General features: G+C 39.0%; 1 protein-coding gene across 1 annotated transcript; it reads left to right on the top strand.

The window, feature by feature from the left end:
- The first annotated feature begins 6,339 nt into the window (after positions 1 to 6,339).
- pax1b (paired box 1b) lies at positions 6,340 to 9,935 on the top strand. The gene is made up of 5 exons (XM_012823842.2): positions 6,340 to 6,699; positions 7,100 to 7,723; positions 8,511 to 8,644; positions 8,936 to 9,134; positions 9,436 to 9,935. The coding sequence occupies exons 1-5, from the start codon at positions 6,696 to 6,698 to the stop codon at positions 9,528 to 9,530; spliced, it is 1,056 nt and encodes a 351-aa protein (XP_012679296.1). The 5' UTR covers positions 6,340 to 6,695; the 3' UTR covers positions 9,531 to 9,935.
- The last annotated feature ends 3,109 nt before the right edge of the window (positions 9,936 to 13,044 follow it).

Genomic DNA, 13,044 nt, shown 5'->3' with positions numbered 1-13,044 from the left:
CTTGTAGACATCCAGAAGTCGAAAATGTCATCAATTTAACTTTTTTGTTCCTTCTTAAAACTGTCAGTTCAGGCGAAAACGTGGCTTCCAGATAGGTTTACATCAGAAGTCAGTGTCAAGGTGCTTTCTGCTTTCTTACTGAGAGTAGATTATTCTACACGTCATGTTTAGCCTACCATTCTTACCAAATAATTCCCATTACTCTAATTCGTCAAGGGGATATACACAGTAGGCGGAACTAGTTATAGGGTTTGAGCAGATATAGCCTAGAAAACTAAATAGACATAAATCTATTATGTATAAACACTATAATCAAATGATCCAGGCCTACTGTTTACCACACCCATAGCCCTTACAATTACAGACTCTTCGGTCTTCGTACAGTGTAGCCAACGTTGTTCATCTTAATTTACCCGAAACCACGCAACACCCCTTAAAATGCAAGTTATGCGACCCAAAATGTTCGCAACATGCTTTTAATATTCTCCTAAATGGAATTCTATGGTAGTCAACCCCTCGGAAATTCCTGGTTCCCCTTTCAAATTACTAAAACAAATTGAAGGGCTTCTATTTGAAGATGTCCAAGGCCTCCTGTTCAAATCCTGTCACAGAGTGCAGTTTGGACCACTGCCTCTCTGTTCGGTCCAGCAGCAGTTATGTTGGGGTAGAGCGCCATCGTCTGGTTCACCATTACACGACCTTCTAATCTAAACTATGCGTTCACACCTACTTCACAGCACAGCACTTTACTACACACTTTTACTGTGCTCATTTAGAACTTTACATATTTTTGGGGGATTTTAACCATTAAAGTTTAAGGTAGCATGAAGTTTTTAATTTGTCATTAAGCATTTTAGTTTTTAAGATTCATAAAGGGTTGGCCTCAATTGTATCAACAAAAGACATTTGGAAATAGGGGGAATTGTGTCCAAATTAAGGACCCTTCATACATATTCAAGTTACATTGTGATGGCATGATAATGCTGATTCGTTATTTAATAATTTAATGATGAAATTACAATGATGACAAATGACAATGACAAATGTGTGCATGGATAGTGGTAGCCTATTTATTTTAAAGTGAAAGTCTAAAAATGAAACAATCAATTTCTCATAAAGATTTATAAGAAACGTCGCTCAAGCCTGCTTGCTTTTTTTGATAATGACAACTTTAAAAGCCTCGGGAGCAGCCTAAACTGAAAAGGATTTGAATTCGTATCGGCCAGAAGAGAGCGCCATTGCATAAGGAATGTAATGTATTTGAGTGAGGACACCATTTCAATTTTACTGGATTCTTTATTTCAAACAACACATATAAATATAAAGCGCCCATTCATATTTGTTGATAGACCTATATTTGAAAACATTTGCTTAATATAAATTAATTTCAGTATAGTTAGGCACCATTTAATGTCTTCACATTTTTGACATTTACTGTCTAATCTGTCTTCTATTCTAAATGCTACAGTTTACAACATTCATTTTTATCTAGCCTACCTTTCATTTGAATCCATGAATATCAATGTGCATGTCAATGAACAGTAGGCCTATACAGTAAAACACAGTTTGAAACGATAATGTAAGTGTTTTATTTGGGCCATATAAGTTACTAATATGTATTTCCAGCTATTACTTGCTTTTTTGCAGATATCTTACAGTCGTATTGTTTTAGCTGTTTTTAAATCCCCTGTGTTTAGGGATAAGGTACAGTTAGATGAGGGTAAGGTAAGATTAATGCTAGTATATTGTCAGGAATCCTAGTGCTCATCATTTAGACACTGTTAACACTAAAATATTCGTCTCAATTTGCCCCTGGGGTCAGACTCCGTATAGTCTTTTAAGTGGCCCTTGATATGGATAGAGACTTAAGGACATTCCTCTCAATTACTTACCACATATACCATCAATTATGCTATAATAATTATTCCCAGAAATATATGTAGTTTAAGAAGTAATAAAGCTTTTTTTATTGTTGTAATAGGACTGTGGTTTTGCCTTTTTAAAATCACGAGTACCTGAATTAATCTTCTCCGTTTTTACTGGAATAGAAAATCCTATCTAAATTGTAAACACAGGGGTTCTGTTTCATATCAATCAAATGTCAATTAAATTACCACAAGGTGATTGGGCAATGTGTGAAACGAGGACATACCTGCCTGGTGGAAGCACACAGCAGGCTATTCTCACGACATACCTGCAGTGGAAGCATACAGCAGGCTATTCTAATGGCATCTCTGCAGTGCGGTGCGGAGCAACTGCCAGTGAACTTGGGAAGTCAGTTAATGTTTCTCAAATGCAGTATCTTTCTTATGCCCTAGTACACAACACAGGTGGCTAGGGGGGCACACGAGATTCTGAAGAATGCATTCAGTTTCTCTGCCTTATCTGCCTTATAAGTCACAGCGTCTTCCATAACCGGTTCTGTTTAAGCATAAGTGCAATGGGCTCGATCAGGGAAATGTAGTAGTAGAAAAGAGAAAGAAAGAAGAAGAAAAATAAATGTGGATTGTCAGTTTTCCCAGATATTGTAAGCTACTCCACAAATAGCCATTGAGGTTTAGCATTACAAATTTCTCTGTTTCAAAAAACACATATTTCTGTGTTGTGCAATGGGTGCTGTGCACAGAGTCCAGGACTGTTGCTCAGTATTAGTGAAGCCAAGGACTGTCCAGAATGTTTCTCTTATCTGGAGCACATTTTATGCTCTCTGTGTTCCCACTAGCTGGATTTCTGCTGACACATCGGGGCTCCTCAATGGGTCACTGCGCTAAGCAATATGCCAGTCCTGGGTCACGCTGAAGCTTTATGGCAACGTTTGGACACTTTCAACTCGTCCCGTTTTCAAACCACAACATGAAGCTGTTCTTCACTGTACATCATGTTCATATGGCAGCTGTGCTTTGACAATCAGTTAGTGTCATAACATACAGAAATCCAACACATTCACATTCTAACAAAGGGCTCATACGGGCCTTTTTTGCTATTTACAGCATCTGTACGTCACAAAACCGAAGCAAACATCCAAATCTGAAATATGTAATTATAGAATGGGGCATAAATAATATCTATAAAAAGAGTTCGCTTCCAGCTCTATTACCATGATTGAGCTGGATCATGCACCAGTGCTGTTTGAGATGCCTCATCAAACGATTAGTGGCGGCATTAAAAGATGTATGGAACAGAACAGAAACAGATGGTCTGAATCAACTAAATCCATAGTCATAGACCACGTTTATAAGAACCCTGAGGCCTCCCACTGGCCAATAGCTGGTTGCCACGGATCTGAATGCCTGAATCTGAGGTTTTATATGGATTTCATGAATTCAACCTCTTTTAATGAATGTTAATATTCTGTCCAGACAGTATGAGGGATCACCGTGAGTCCTGACCAGAGCTTTGTCACTTTTGGAAGAGGGTTTTTGACAAGAACAAAAATGTAGATTGACATGGGTTTTGACATAGTACACCACAATCATAGTACACCACAACTGTATTATTTTTCCTCTCCTAATCAGTCAGAACCTCAAAATCAAAGGCAACATTTAGGTCCATCAGTTTTTTTAATACACGTAGGCTGTAGCAATAGCATGTTGCTTCTACCTATTCTGGACATTTGGCATCTGCTAAGGCCTGTTGTCCATGGAGTGATGCTTTTCTACTTGGTAAGGCCTTGGGTGTTCAAAGCAAACCTCTGGCATACAGATTGATTGCCTCACCAGGAAACATAGCCTTTGTCAAGAATCCGAAGGCAGCCCACTTTATTTTCCCCTAACTTCCCCACCTACCCACCTCAGCTAGCCAAAAAAAAAAACCTCCTCCTGCACGCCTAAATTAGTGATCGCTTGGTGCTCTTGTAAAACCATGGCCAATTGCATAGTTATGCACATGACGTAAACACATCCAATACGGAATGTACATTCAAAAACAGTTTAAAGTTAGGGATTTCCCTTCATGAGTAATATCCCAGCCATACGTGACAGCTGCATGCGCACCAGGCATGATTAAAGTAAATTAGTCGCCTTATGGTTGTAGACTATTTAATTATTTTCCATTGCGCCCTGCAACGAGAAACAAAACTTTGTTAGTGAACACTGTAAGAGCAATGAACCATGGAACAGGTAGAGCTAATTCTCTTTGCAAGGTGTTAATGAAAGCCCAATTAAAAAGAGTTAACAGTCTTTTTCATTTAAAGTTGTGCATTCAAAGGGAAATTATTAGACATTCCCGAAGCACACAAGCCATTATTAAATTAATGCTCGAGTTTCTTTTCTTCTCCTAAGGCATGAATCACAAGTAGGCTACCTCAGTGTCGGTGAAAGCCAGAAATTCGTGTTCGTGGAGTTGTTGTGCGGTTAAGAGTGAATGTGTATCAACTATCATCTATTTTAAGTTTAGGCCTATTATCTAAAATGTTTTATTCACACAAAACAAATATCTCTCACGAGAAGTGTGACATGAACTGCAGCCTCGGAGTTTGCAGCCGTGGTACACAGACTTGGTCATTTACAATTCATAGCAAAGGCTCAACTAAATTATTGGGACGCTTAACCTCATCAATATTGTTAACAGATTTACCCAAGCATTGCAGGTTTTTGGTTTATAATACGCATGACCATTATCGCCTACAATAGCTCATAACCTGGAAGTCATTCCAGGTCTTTTTCGATTAGCAACACAGGCATTTAAGACAAATAAAATCAAACCATTTTCTTAATCTCGAGTGTAATTATCACACCAAACATGTAGTACATTCCTGGTATAGCTGTAGCTATAAGGTCCTGATGTGATAGGTCCGTGCCACACCAGGGTTAGATTCGTTCCCGTGTCAGTTGCTGCTTGGTATACAACCAACAACAAGTCCATCTCTGGCGGTTCAAAGGCGATGGGGGTTGCATTAAGTAAGATATCTGTCGCAACACGCCCTTATTCTCTTACAACCGAACAAAACAATGGTATCATTTCGGGTGTCATTGAAATGCTATTAGGCAACATTGTACTCAAATTATGTTTGACACAATCACATTTATACCGAAGTCTAGTTGTTGGTAGATTTGTTTCATGTGGTAAGCTACAAGTTGAACGTTATGGTACATGCATGTTTTGTAGCCTATACTGAAATGTTCTTCTTCATGCATCTTTTTTGGTGACTTCTGTATGAACAAAAGATTAATTTTCAAAACAAGTTAAAACCTCTTAAAAGAAATCAATACGGTGGATCCTCGTCAGAAAAATGTGAGAAACAAGTTGCTTCTCTCAGTTTATGACGTTGGCCAAAAAAAAACAAAGCGACCTAACGCTTGCATCTGGGTATACAGCCTTTTGAAGATGCCATCTGTAATTTCCTATGCTCACTATAATTTCACTGAACAGTCTAATGCATGCACTTGACCAAGATGCAAATTATCCTGGATACGTCTTTACCCCATGAGTAATGCAAGTTGTAGGAAACGTAACTTAGCTTATGTATTTCCAGTTTAAAATACCTTTCTTAAAAGCCTGAGAGGTCCAAGTTTGTAATGCTATTTAGATACATTGGAATTAAAACATGGCTATTCGGCATCAATACCTGCACTCGGCATCGGGCATAGCGTGTTCACAATAGGTCACCACCGTGCGAATGTGATTCTTCCATCTGCTGCAGGTCAATATTAGGCTAATTAACACCACCGTTCCATCAACTGGGATACAAAAATATTCGGCATTAAGTTTACTTGAGGAAATGGCCGGGCTATTGCTGTCATCTGTGATGTCTTTACGTTTCTAAGACTCCACTGGAACTACAATTCCATGACCTTCAAAATGATTGCAAAGAAATCCTGGCATTCTCATCTTTCAGAGACCCAAAGAGGCCTGCGATGTATTTTACTCTCAAAAAGCCATGATTACACACGTTGAACTAAATGAGTATGTTTGTGCCACCTGTGAAAGATAAAGAATGAAAGAATATTAAAATAAAAGGAAATCGGAAACTTTTCATGGGATTATTTAGCTGAACTGTATAAAGTGAGTTGTCTTTTCTCATCTTGACATGTGCCAAATATGCGTGATCTTCAATTCAGTGCTATTTTATTTATACAGTAGGCTACGTTTTGTAGGTCATAAAGCCGTGTGTAGTTCAAGACTTAATTACTTCTTAGCCCTTATTTTGACGTCGTTTGGTACATGGTGGACTTCAGTTCATTTTCATTTTCATTCAGTCATCACCAAAAAAACTAACGGACAACTCTTTCTGAAGTATAGGCTAAATTTGTGATCACAGTAAAATGCGTAAATCGTGTGATTTGTCAACGCTGTACATATTTATATTGATTGATATAAAGCAAACTTCCTCTCAGCGGAATGGTGCTTGTCAAAGGGGAGCAGCCAGATACAGGAAATTATTGCGTGGATGCTGGCGAGGACCAATGAAATCGAAGAACAAAAATGTAACTGGAGAAACGGACGTGAACAAGGCGTCAAATCAATCTGAGCACACTTCAGCCTCTGAGATGGACACTCTTCCTCTTCTGGGGCAAAGATCATTGGGATCGCTTACCTTAAATCACTGATTGTCAGCTCGTTTTAAAGGGGAAAAGGAGAGCACTACAGACCGGGACACTCGTGCAAGTCCTGTCCCGATGTTCAGACGCAAGAACCAGCGCTTTTTTGCAACTGGAAATTACCTGTAAAACGTGTATCAAGGAGAGCATGCGCAAATGGGTAAGTTTTTAACATGATTAAATCCATTTGATCATATTCAGTTGAATTTAATAAGCAGAGCAACGCTCGGACTTAATTTTCACAAGCAAAACATTGTTGCGCATAGCGTCATTCCTTTGGCTGCAAATGCTTGTTTAATAACCACAGTCTGCGACTAACATTCTATGTATTAGCCTATATAGTGAGTGTAAGGTAGCATTGCTCCATGGCCTTTGTAAATGTGATATTTAAAGTCTTCTAACATTCTGCAATAACCATCATTTGGTAGAAATAATACATGAGTGTAAAAGCTGGGGGGAAAATGTCCAGACATTATGAGAGTATGGTAGCCTACAGCATTAGTTGATTGTTTTGGTAACTTGTGTGCTATGGTTTGACACACGTATCTACTCTTTTACAGATCAAACATACGGAGAAGTCAACCAGCTGGGGGGTGTATTCGTTAATGGCCGACCTCTTCCCAACGCTATCCGAGCAAGAATCGTAGAGTTGGCCCAGCTCGGAATAAGACCATGTGATATCAGTCGACAACTGCGCGTCTCGCATGGTTGTGTGAGCAAGATCTTGGCGAGGTACAACGAAACTGGTTCGATTTTACCAGGTGCTATTGGAGGAAGTAAGCCCCGAGTAACAACACCCAATGTCGTAAAAAGCATTAGGGAATACAAGATATCGGATCCTGGAATATTTGCTTGGGAAATCCGTGACAGACTTCTTGCAGATGGAGTTTGCGACAAATACAACGTTCCGTCAGTTAGCTCCATTAGCCGAATTCTGAGGAACAAGATTGGAAATATGTCTCAACCGAATCAGTATGAAACCAGTAAGCCACAACCTCCACAGATACCGTACAATCATATGTATCCCTACTCATATCCCAATACAATGTCGCCTACCGGGAACAAGCTGGGGAACGCACCTGGAGTGCCAGTGGGAGCAGGGCATGTCAGCCTATCACGGGCCTGGTCGTCGATGCACACTGTTAGCAATTTTTTAGGCATCCGGGCCTTCATGGATCCGTCAGGTTTGTGTTCAATCTCTTTCAAATCTATTCTGTATTCAATTTTTCCAGATACCCTGTTTCTGTCTAAAATGACGCATTAAGCCTACAACATTTGTTTTAGAAATGTATTGGCCTATGCCAGTGCTAATGTTTTATATTTATTGAATGATTGCACTTCTGCCCCTTCCAACAGTCATCGTTAAGAGTCAGAATAATAGTTAGATTGAAAAGAGGATGGAAATAAATTATATATTATACACGTGTTGTCTACGATGTAGCATGTAGGCCTACATTGTATCGGTTAAATACAGTGTACACATTTATTTTGTGTAAACTTTAATGTAAACTTTATTTTGTGTAAACTTTCATGTAAACTTTATTTATTTGCTTTTTTCTTTCGCCTTCAGATTACTTGTGTTTAATAGATAGATAGCACAATTTCCCAATAGCCCATTCAAGGCCTTTTAAAGCCTGCTGGCATATCTGGTTTCTGGAGTGCCACTTGAATCGGCAATTCGTGGTTTTCGAAAATTAATGTTTAAGCAAATAATATGTATCTCGTATACACATTACTTTACATGACATTTATTTAAATATATTTGCCTTAAACGCCTAAGCGCAAGATCCTTCTTCACAATGTATGTTTGGTCGAACTTTCTTTATAGCCAACACACACTTTTACAATATCATTTTTGTAATTAATTCCATTAATTCCCCATATTTACGTAGATATTTATAGTTATTCACGTGACTAGTTTTAATCAAAGTATATTTTCTCATTGTTCTTTGGCTGACATTTTATAAATAGCTATTGCTGGAGCTGAGGGTTACCAGCCGAAGTTAGAGGACTGGACTAGCATGAACAGAGCCACATTTCCATCTGCACACGCCATCAATGGCATTGAAAAGTCTCCCATAGAGGCGGACATGAAATACCCACAGGTAACAGGCTAGTTGTCCTCTTTACACATCTCGCAAGTCAAATAGATGTTGCATAAGAATTGAATGTTTGCCTGAGTAAGGGCTGTGATTGGTTTGAATAGGTTAATTGACCGTCACATTTTCGTTGATTGTTGAGTTACTGAATTATTACCGACTTGTGGTTAGTTTTAGCTTGGCAATCAATTCGATGTAGGAAGTAGAATGTGTCATTTTAATTAAAATACACAATAATACAATTTGGCTTATTATGGATGTGCACTAACTTGCAAATGTTTTGTTTCTGTCTGTCAGTCTTCGTCTAGCCTATCCAGTTATGTTCAAGCTTGTGCATACTCTCCAGCCAACCAATACGGGGTATATGGTGGTAATTATGTGACTGGACACCCGTGGCAGTCCCAAGGAGGTACGCTGTCTCATCCCAACAACGCCACATCCATGCATGCGCCAAGCCTGCACTCACCTATGGCCTTCAAGCACTCGTCACGAGAAGGTAAACTGATTATTCAGCACGGCACATCCGGTTTGATCGATTGGACCTGCAGCATTTGACTTCTTTATTCAGCAATGCCAAATGGGGACTTTCAAAATATTGACATAGGACTTACTTGCCACATCTGTATTTTATGGTAGAGATAAATATCAATTTGTCAAATGGAAGTTCACATTCAACTAACATCCAGACATAGGTGACCTTTATTTAGTTTAATTGGCGCAATATTTCAGGTCATGATATTTGAAGGGGAGAGTTACGACCTATTTGCTGCATAAACACCTCCCATGTTTGTTTTCAGCTGGAGACAGAAAACCTCCGAGTCCTCTGAGCAAGCACCAGCACGAGACGCTGAGTAGCGTCCACGGGCTCGCGCTCACTACCTCAGGCTCCTAACTGCAGCACATACTCATGGAATCCCAAGCCGAGTTGCTACCAAGGAGAAGGGAAAACACGATTTTGGGCATGCACTTTCATGACTTCCAGTAAGTTAAGAGGTTGTAATAAGCCAGTTAGTCTTGTTTGGCTCCTCTCAAACTGTTTCGAAAGATGGGACTGCAAGATGGAATGCCTTGATTTAATTTCTGCAATATTTGCAGGGGTCTTTGTCTTTTGACTCGCCCAACTTAAGACTTGCCCAAAAGAAATACACATGGTGGCACAATACAAATGTTTGTGGCACGTAAAGAAATGTATAGCCGTAGAGGGTCGATGGAAAATGTTACCTTATTTGCTCCTGAGCATGCATGCATTAAAGCAAAACAAAATGTTTTCAAGCCGAGGAGCCAGAATGTATTGTAAGTGAGCATGTATGTAAATGTTAACTATTTTTGAAAGGTTTATTATATATATTTTCTAAATAAATTCCTTTGTAAATATGCTTAATAAAGGCATGTAAAAAGAAAGGGCATCTCTCCAATCAGTATTTAATATGGTATTTTTTTTTAATGTTTTACTCTTTACAAGTGTTTACCAACCGAATGTGATACTTCATTGCTGATTCTACATTACACAAAAAGTCGGCTGCCTTTTACAAAGATGGAATGCAATGAGAATTCACGCAGGCCAAAAGCCTTTATTAAAATACATTATTTTGGCTTTTATCTCACCATATTAGCCCTTATCTTCTTTGTGCTAACTGGAGTTAATGACGCCGTGCACTGAACGGCGTCTCTGGAGATGCTATCTCATAGTACCAGTAAGCTAAAAATGACTGACCTTTCGTTCTTTCATCCTGTGCATTTTAACCCCTTTGACCACATTTGTCATGTTTTCGATTTTATTATATTTTGCAAGCTGCCCGAATTCATCATACACGTAAATGACAATGCTCAGACCAATGAACGCTTCGGCAAAGATGCAAATGATCAGGCCCTAAAACTTGCACTTGATTGAGTTCAGCTGATGGTAATCTACAAGCGTGAGCCATGAATACAATCACCTTGTGCATCTGCAGCGATCTAGCGAGCCACTTTTTGAGTGATGTAGCCTACAATATTATTCTACAATATTTTTCTTCATTATTTGATTTTGTGTAGATCATTTATGCTCGTTAATTGTAGCTTACATCAATGCCCAAGTGATTTCCATAGAAGTGTTGACTTATAGTTGTCTGTTCGACATCTTTTACGGATGTTAGGTTTGCTTCTGGAGTTAAGTTTAAAAAAGTAAGGCCCTTTCTACAGGCGAAGAGGGTACGTTTTCAGGGTTTGGTTTATAGCATCTGTTTTTTGTTAGAGAGAAATCGAGCAGAACTTTTTAATAGTGTTATTAATATTATGGCTAAAACAAAACAATATAATTTAATTATTATTCATATTTCAGTAGTAGTAGTTGGACATCTTAAATATTTTTGTCGATTGCATTCAAACCCGTAGTAAGTATGCTACATCTACGAAAACTAAGCGACTGTGCGGCTTGTGCACACAAGTAACTTATGCCAACTGTGGAAACTCCGATAAATCGGGAATTTTACAGCCACATTTTGTGGACTTAAATTGCCATTTCAAACTATATACCTAAGCTATGAAACGATCTTCAACTAAGCTAAATAATTGTTGAATATGCATCATACCAATAACACAGATACGAGCATGTGGATAATTGTGGCTGAATTAGTTGAAATTCAAATATGGCCTATGCGTTTGGGACGGCTGAGGTAAGGGTGCCTATATAGTTGAAGGCATTTTTCACTCCGAGTTCTCCACAGCTCTCAAAAAGAAAAGGACTGGTTGGACAATTGAGGAAACAACTTTGACTAACCTACATCATGCTTAAACAAATGTATGTTCTTCATGGGTAATAGGCTACTCCATTCATCACTGTTCGGTGCTCAGTGCTAATATTGAAATAGTATTATACCCCAGGGGCAATTTAGAAATAATTTACATATTTTTTTTAAACTAACAGTATAGGATAAAGAAATGTCAGACCACTTCTGTATAAGGGAGACCTTGTTTGCCCATAGTGAAACTGAGGCGTTGTGAATTTAAAAGTGGAAGGCTATTGCAAAAAAGTGGGTCTGGGAAGTTCATTGGTTGGTTTGAGAGAGCCTGCTTTGCAAACAGAGAAATAGGCTATTTTCTGAGGGATTCCTTCCCGGTGTAAAATCATAACAATTAAAAAATGAATGGCTGTAAATATTCCACGTACTTCAAATAGACTCAGAATCAGAAATGAATGCATTTTGAGCAATATCGAATTAGTAGTCTGATATTGACGAAGGCATTTATATGAGTCATGCTAACATATTAGAAGTCTTTGTAGTTTCAACTGAACGTGTTATATCAGTTTTGTATTTGTAAGGGAAACTACAACTTATTGGGCCTATACTGGATTCACAGTTAAGCTTGAAACGTTCCGTGGCAAAGCCTTTTAGGCCACAGCTTGATGTGTGTCAGCAACTTAACATAGAACTGAAAAAGCAACTTTAGAAGGTGTATAGAGTAGCCTAGGCCGTCTGTATGCCAGGAACACTATGACAGTCACGGTACAGAAATAAACTATGACATAATGTCACCACTTGTTTTGCACTCTATGCTTCGCGGCTTTAGCTTGTTGCCCGACTGTTTGATCAAACATACATACAAATTTCGCCGCGTCTCGCTGCTCAAACTACTTCACAACAGACCGCAGCATGTAGCGTTTGGAGCGAGAGAGATTATTTTGAGGTCAATAAAAAGTCAGTATTAAGAGATGTTTTAAACCCTAAGGCTCAGGGGGTGGGTTTCTGAGAAACGGTGTTTTGCCTTAGCTCAGGACATTTTGGGAAACGCTTCGAATACGTTAAGGTACACCTTAAGATAGCCGTTAACTGAGGAAGGCGCTGGGAAACTCACCCCGGAATAGCCTTTGAGAATTGAAAGTGCGTGGACAGTATTTACAGTGCAGTTACTATAGGAACGTATAGACGGGCGTTCTCACAAAAGGCAAAGGACCTGCAAAGCTGAACTTTATCAATCATGTTGATGTATGTGGCTTCCTGGTTATGAACACTTCCAAACACGGACATTAAACAAACACACACATACACACACACGGGGGGAGAGAGAGAATCAAACCTTGCTTATGTTGTGTCACAGACTCACACTTAATCAGCTTTACATTAGTGACACCTATGGAATGCACACCTGCATGTTCAAACTAAAATCACACACACACACACACACACACACACAGTTTTTATAAGTATGCCTGCATGTACAGGTGAATAATCATGGACTGTGTAGAATCAACACTGAAGTTGTGATATGGACCCATTCACACAGCAAGAGACAAAGAAAGAGAAGAGACATCTGCCTCGGAGATAGTCAATGATAGCCCTCAGTCTTATAAGTAATGTAGTTCTTCCATTTTTTCCTCCTTCATTATAAGTATGCAGCAGAAAGAGCTGCCAGAGAGCATTCTGGAA

Source organism: Clupea harengus, chromosome 15 (genome assembly GCF_900700415.2).
Source record: "Clupea harengus chromosome 15, Ch_v2.0.2, whole genome shotgun sequence".
In the NCBI taxonomy this organism is placed as follows: domain Eukaryota; kingdom Metazoa; phylum Chordata; class Actinopteri; order Clupeiformes; family Clupeidae; genus Clupea; species Clupea harengus.
The sequence above is the reverse complement of the archived record's forward strand: the minus strand, read 5'-3'. Positions and strand labels throughout refer to the sequence as shown.

Excerpts from the sequence above, each read along its gene's own strand:
- pax1b (XM_012823842.2), top strand. Across the intron at positions 7,724-8,510 it reads GGCCTTCATGGATCCGTCAG|CTATTGCTGGAGCTGAGGGT; the intron begins GTTTGTGTTCAA and ends TTTTATAAATAG. Across the intron at positions 9,135-9,435 it reads CAAGCACTCGTCACGAGAAG|CTGGAGACAGAAAACCTCCG; the intron begins GTAAACTGATTA and ends GTTTGTTTTCAG.